This window comes from Bombus vosnesenskii, unplaced genomic scaffold (genome assembly GCF_011952255.1).
Source record: "Bombus vosnesenskii isolate JDL3184/JDL3185 unplaced genomic scaffold, Bvos_JDL3184-5_v1.1 scf7180000014449, whole genome shotgun sequence".
Lineage (NCBI taxonomy): Eukaryota > Metazoa > Arthropoda > Insecta > Hymenoptera > Apidae > Bombus > Bombus vosnesenskii.
In genome coordinates, this window is record NW_022883457.1 from 40,887 (window position 1) to 47,945 (window position 7,059).

Consider the following 7,059-nt stretch of genomic DNA (forward strand, 5'->3'; position numbering starts at 1 on the left):
AGAATTCAAATATGAAAGTGGTAGAGAATAGTAACTTTTTCTGTGAACGTTGCGCGTACGGGAAACAACATAGATCGAGTTTTCAGGAGAAAATCAATCGGGCGACTAAACCTCGCGAAATTATTTATGCGGATGTATGTGGACCTATGGAAGTCGAGTCATTAGGCAAGAAACTGTATTTTCTGACATTTAACGATGATTTTTCAAAATTCACAAAGATGTACTTCTTACGACTTAAGTCAGAAGTAATTGAAAAATTAAAAATCTTTTGCCTAGAAGTTGAGAATCAGTTTAATGATAAAATTAACGAAATTCATAGTGATGGAGGGAAAGAATTCAAAAATAAAAAAGTCAAAGAATTTTTAAGAAGTCAGGGAATTAGGCACACAATTAACGTCCCATACACTCCTGAACAGAATGGTGTCGCAGAAAGGGAAAAGAGAACAATAGTAGAGGCAGGTCGGTCGATGCTATATCCGAAACCAAATCTACCGCTGTTTTTATGGGCCGAAGCCATGAACACAGCAGTACATGTCATAAATAAGACGGGGCCGACAAGACAAGACAAAAAAACACCATATGAACTGTGGTACGGGAAACCGCCGAATTTAGAAAAGTTTAGGGTTTTCGGTACTGAGTGCTTTGCACACATACCTGCGGAGAAGAGAACAAAACTAGACAAAAAGGCTAACAAGGGATATTTGGTAGGTTATGTAGATGACGGACAAGGGTATCGATTGTACGTGCCATCAGTAAAAAATGTAATATTAAGCCGTGACGTAATATTCAAGCCCGAACTAAAAAATGCGAAATTCGTAAAATTAAGTTTACCGAAAATTGTCGAGCGCGAAGATGTGAGTGCGCAGAGCGATAGAGCATGTACGTATGAAAGTGCAGAGAGTGAACATGAAAAACAACCGCATGGAACTAGCGACAATGTGAGACAATTGAGAGATAGAGATAAGATCAAACGAACCGATTTTTATGGGGACCCAGTAACGTCCGTAGCGGAAAAATTACCGGTGGATTTTAACGAAGCGATGAGATCTGAAAGGAAAGAGTTATGGAAAACGACTATGAATGATGAAATGAAATCGCACCATGAAAATAAGACGTGGATTCTTGTAGAAAAACCTAAAGATCAGAAGGTACTTAGCAATAGGTGGGTCTTAACGATAAAGCTAAATCCGGACAACTCGGAACGATACAAAGCGCGACTAGTAATAAGAGGGTATTCACAGAAAGAAGGCATAGATTATAAGGAAACATATAGTCCCGTTGCTCGGTTTGACACAATTAGATTAATGCTCAGTATTGCAGCCAAAAATAATTTACACCTCGGACAGTTCGGCATTTAAACCGCATTTTTATATGGAAGTCTGAAAGAAGATATTTATATGAACCAACCTAAAGGTTGTGATGATGGTACAAGTCGCGTTTGTAAATTGCTAAAAAGCCTATATGGCTTAAAGCAGTCTCCAAGATGTTGGACGGAACGTTTCACAAAATTTATCTCGAACTTAAAATTTTATCAGAGTAACGCAGATCCTTGTTTTTATATTTATACAGAAGACGACAAATTAATGTTAATGACCATATACGTAGATGATGGACTGGTAGCAACTTCAGACGAATCTCTAATTGATAAATTATTCGATGATTTAAATAAAGAATTCAAAATTACGAGTTCGAAAGAAGTAAAGAGTTTTCTTGGACTTGAAATTTATAGATTAGAAGATGGTTCAATATTCATTTATCAGAGTAGGTATGTGGAAAACATATTGGAAAAATTTAATACGAATGAGGCAAACAGTGTTTCTACACCTATCGAGACTAATTGGAGCGAAAGTAACATAGGCGATAATGATTGTAGCGCGCCATACAGAGGGAACTTAATGTTTTTACAAACTGTAAGTAGCCCAGATATTAGTTTTGCAATAAATATAGCGGCGAGACATTTAGAGAATCCAAACCAGTATCAGTGGAAATTAGTCAAACGAATTTTGCGCTACATAAAAGGGACCGCAGACATGGGACTCTTATATATAAAAGCAGGCAGTCTCGAAACCTTTAGCGATGCTGACTATGCAGGCGACGAAGAAACAAGAAAATCGACATCAGGCGTTGTATGTAAGTATGCGAATGCGGCCATCACATGGCAATGTAAGCGACAACAATGTATAGCTCTATCTACGACCGAAGCTGAATATGTCAGTGCAGCCTCAAGAGCGAAAGAAATTATGTGGTTAAAGAAAATATTTCTTGAATGTAAATTAGAGATCCTTAAGTATATGCTATGTGTAGACAATACTAGTGCCGTGAAATTAATTAAGAATCCAGAATTCCATCAAAGAAGTAAGCATATTGACGTAAGATATCATTTCTTGAGAGATTTATACAATAGAGGCGAAATTGATGTAACGTATGTAACAAGCGAAGAGCAACTGGCAGATATATGTACAAAGGCGTTGCCAAAACCGAGATTTGAATATTTAAGAAAAAAGTTAGGTTTGAAAAGTAAAAAGGATATTAAGAGGTAGTTGTTTGTAAACATGTAGAGTTTTTAGGCAGGGTGTCGAAGTGATTATTACTTCTCAAAAAAAAAAAAAAAAGGAAAAACTCCACATGATCTGTTTAGTCTTCTAGTTTTTTTGTAATAAATTAATTTGTATGGAAAAGAGAAAGGCGGCTGGCAAATGTACTTGAGAAGGCATTGACAAATTAAGTTTCAGTTATTTACGACAAGAGTGAGAAAAATATTAAGAGATAATTTGTAAATTTGAGATAATTGTTCGTAGGGATGTAGAGTTTTAGGGAGGGTGTTGAAGTGCTTACCACTTCTAAGAAAACTCTACATCTGGTCTTTTTAGTTTTCTCAAGCACTGAAGCCATCGACAGAGCGTAGACAAAAGACTGCGACGAAGTCAGGCCATAAACAGTAGACAGGCGACGTTGACTTTGGGATTTTTCAGTTATTGGGTAACACAGCCTGCGTGCGGATCTGGGTTCCTTTCTTCGGGGGGGGGGGGGGGGGGCAGGCCGGTCCACCCATCCTCTGCCCGGATGGTGCTCCAAGCGCCTCGCAGGATAGGCATTTCGGGCTCGCGACAGTGCATGCTTTCGCTTGGTGCCCTGGTTTGCCGTATCTGAAGCATAGGTGCCCCTTGTCTTCCTTGGCGGTGCAGGACTTCCTTACGTGCCCGCTCTCCAGGCACCTGTAGCACTGTAGAGGTTTTCGCGCGATGGCTTCGACCCTCGCCGTTGAACACCCTATGGCCACCTTGCCAGCCTGGGCCAGTTTCCTCACTGCACCGGCCGGGCCTCGTATCCACACAGATCCAAGACCGTTTCGGGCGGGGCGGATTTCTCCCAGTCGGACGTCCTCCGGCTTGCAGCCGCTCTCCTTCGTCAGGGGGTTCCGGATTTCCTCCTTGGTGGCTGATACGTCTATCATTGACTCCCCTGCTTCGGCGGCTCGGAAGGGTGTCACCACGCGGACCTTGTTCGGATCCAGAGCCCGCGTTAGGCATGCTGCGAGCGCTGCGGCCTTCTTTCTCTCCTGATCCTCGGGGACCTCCAGAATGACGCCTCCAGTGATGGTCTTTCGCATCCTCATCGTGCTGATGCCGACCTCAGCGAGGGAGACGCTGTTCCTGGCCGCAGCCAGAATCTCCGCGCAGGATTGTCCCGATTTGTCTGTCAGGGTGATCGTCCCGGAGGTTGGTTTGGCCGAGTGTTTCTTCTCTGCCCCCTTCTTCTTTCTGATATTCTTCTTCTTTTTTGCTTTCCGGCGGTCTGCCATTCCGTGGCAGCCGCTTTTCCTCCCTTGGTCGATGGAGCGTTTGGGGCTCCGCTCTCAGCCCTTCTTGTGCTCTCGTCCGGCGCGACCTCCTTTTCTTCCATCCTTTCCATGTTCTGGAGGCGTTCCTCTAGCCGGTGCAGCGAGGGTCTTATCTAGCTCATGTTCGATTGCGGCGAGACGCGCCTTGTCGCTGCTCTTCTCTGCGGGGGGACGCGTGGCCAGCTCTTTTTTGAGCGCCTCGTTCTCCGCCTCTAATGTCGTTATGCGTCTTTGCGCTATAGCGAGGGCGACGATGGCGGGGTCTATTCTCCTCAGTAGCTCCGTTGTGCCCGCGGTGATAGACCTCGCCACTTCCTTCAACGTTTCCTCCTGCGTACTCTTAAGATTGCGAGATGTCTCGACAACCTTGGTCATCTCTGCGGCCCGACGAATCAGTTCCGCTCCTATGTCTGCCATAATAGCGGTTCTCATCTCTTGGGCTAGGTCCTCTTCCTCTGTCGTTTCTTTGGACTGCGGGTTCTCCGTGTCCAGTGTGGAGTGGGAGGGCCCCTCTTTTGTCAGGGCCGCCCTCGTCATGCTCCTGGTGCTGACATGTGACGGCTCAGCAACCAGCTCCGCTTCGCCCCTTCCTCCGACGGTTTCCCCTGCCTCCTTATCTTTCGCCACCGTTGCGTCTTTTTTCGCCATTGGGCGCAAATATGGCCGCTTCCTTCGCACTTGCTGCTCCATTAGACGCTGCCGCTTTCAAATGGCCCGCGCGGCGCGCTTTGACGCACGTGTCAATATGGCTGCGTCTGTGTGGTTCCTCGGGTAGCTCGTGTGGAGGCGCAGTTGTCACGCGTCCCAATATGGCTACCCCTTCGTCATAACCTCGCACTCGGTTTATCTCCGCCTTTAGCGCCCTTCTACACCAGATTACGTGGGTTCTTACACCCGCTTTGCATTCACGGGCGCTAGTCCTTCACTCTGGTTACTTTCCTTACCTGAATTCTCCAGTTTTCCGGAGATTTCGGGTAAGCTCGCGGCTCCGTCCTCTCCGTGTCTGCTCCACTACACAGTTACCACACCCTCTCCGCGCTATGCCAAGTCTGGAACCTGTTAAAGAAAGCGTTGTTGCAGTTTTGCAGATGGTGCCGGAATTATTCAATTGAACGTATTTCAGTTTCTATACGAGATATCTTAACAATACTATGCGAGTTATACTCAACACTTGCTGCCAAATATAGCGCATCCGCTTCTGTTTACATTATATCAAGTAGGGTCGAGGTCAAATGCAGCGTAATTACCGTTTAGGAGATTCTGCCGGAAATATTCAATTGAACAGATCACCATATATATTGGACATATGTCGACAATTCGATGCGCGTTATACTCCACATTTGCTGCCAAATACAGCGCACATCAACCGGATTACGCAATGTCAACTCTGCATCCTGTCAAATCCATCGTAATTGCAGTTTAACATATTTAGCCTTAAGTACTCAATTAAACGTATCTCCGCTATTATTACTGGTATGTCGACCATACGATGCGGATTATACTCCACATTTGCTGCCAACTACTGCGCATATCGATCGGTTTGGGCTATGTCCACTCTGGACCCTGTCAAATACCGCGTTATTGCTGTTTTGCAGATTCTGTCTTAAATATTCAATTGAGCGTCTGACAGTTTCTATTCCAGATATATCGACACTTCGATGTGTGTTATACTGCACATTTTCTACCAATTACTGAGCTCGTTGGCCAGTTTACGCTATATCAACTCTGGTCAGATTCAAATCCAATGTATATGCAGGATTCATATTTAGGCTAAAATATTCAATTCATCGCAATTAGAGGTACGTTGGCAATTCGAAGCGCATTATACTCTTCATGTCCGTCAACGCCTTCAACTATTTTGTTTGTCCGCTTTTTTTACTTTTGAAAGGGCCCATACATACGTTAATAATTTGTTATAGGGGTCTCCAAGACAGATCAGTTATTGTATTAAGAAAGGCTTTGTTCCAGTTGGAGGAATGCGGTTGATATATTTTCGATTGCTGATCAGTTTCTGCGACACACTCGTCTAGAAATGGCATGCAGCTTCACAGTAACAGTAACTTGCCAAGAATTGGGGAACTGATCGGCAAGAACCAAGGAATTAATCACCAAGAACTGAGGAACTAATCACACAGAACTGAGGAATTAACTACTACGAACTAAGGAATTATTTCTCCCTCTTCTATGTCGCTACGCTTATTTGTATTTAGGTCTACCGTGGCGGGGTCGTCATGTGACGGGTTATTCCGTGGGGGTTGTGAGGCTCGAATTTGGTTTCTATACAAATTGTTAAGGTTTATTTAAATTTCAAATTGGAACGCTCACTCGCGCAATTGGTAGTTTCAGTCTACGTTACGGCGCGTGCGCAGCGCGAGACGTGGCAGTATAACTGTATCTTTCCAACTATTCTCAACTACTTTCTCCTTGGTACCATTACTCGACCACTAGATCACCAGGCCCGATTAGCTCATCGGATTGCTGCCGGTAGACTGCTAGAATCTATGTTACGCGACTGTAGTCGCGTTTCTTCCTTTGTTAAATCTGTGCAGTTTTCTTTTTATGGATCAGCTTCGTCTAATTTCTTCGAAAGATTCGAATAAGAAATCTCAACATTTTCCAGTAATTACTACTTTCTTGAAGAAAATCAAACTCGATGATACGAATAACGCGAGATTTGACTGTACTTAAAACTTTATTTAAAATAATAAATTAAAGTACGGCCTATAATCGCTGAGTCCTTGATACAAAGTATAAATCGCAAAATAAAATTGCGGATGAAAACTCGATAAATGATTGTCACGTAACTCGGTAGATCGCTCGTTGATAGTCGTAGATTCTCGAACATACTGTACTCTTTCGGTTGCGTCGGTTTGTTTATACTGGTCGGGGGTGAAGTCGGATGATGCAAATTCGTCTTTGTTCGTCGTAGCGGCGACGTTGTTTTGCCCGGAGTATATTTGTTCCTACATTACTTGTATCCTTACGATCTCGATACTCCGAGGCAAAACAACAACACGATTTGAATTGTCCTCTGACTCATGTGCCGCTATATCACCCCCCCCCCCAAAGCAGTGAATACGTTTTTAATGTGATATGTTCATCACGTGTTTACATCGACCGTCGCTGTTTTTAATATTTTCGTAGTATACCCCGCGTCCGATAATTAACGATGCATAACCGAAACTTACCTGTAGTCAATCGGGAAGACGGACTCTTCG

General features: G+C 44.0%; 1 protein-coding gene across 1 annotated transcript; it reads right to left on the reverse strand.

Moving 5' to 3' along the window:
• Positions 1–2,968: 2,968 nt before the first annotated feature.
• LOC117239894 lies at positions 2,969–3,802 on the reverse strand. Its single transcript, XM_033505726.1, has one exon. The coding sequence runs from the start codon at positions 3,800–3,802 to the stop codon at positions 2,969–2,971; it is 834 nt and encodes a 277-aa protein (XP_033361617.1).
• Positions 3,803–7,059: the final 3,257 nt, after the last annotated feature.

Excerpts from the sequence above, each read along its gene's own strand:
- LOC117239894 (XM_033505726.1), bottom strand. The coding sequence starts at position 3,802 with ATGGCAGACCGCCGGAAAGCAAAAAAGAAGAAGAATATCAGAAAGAAG.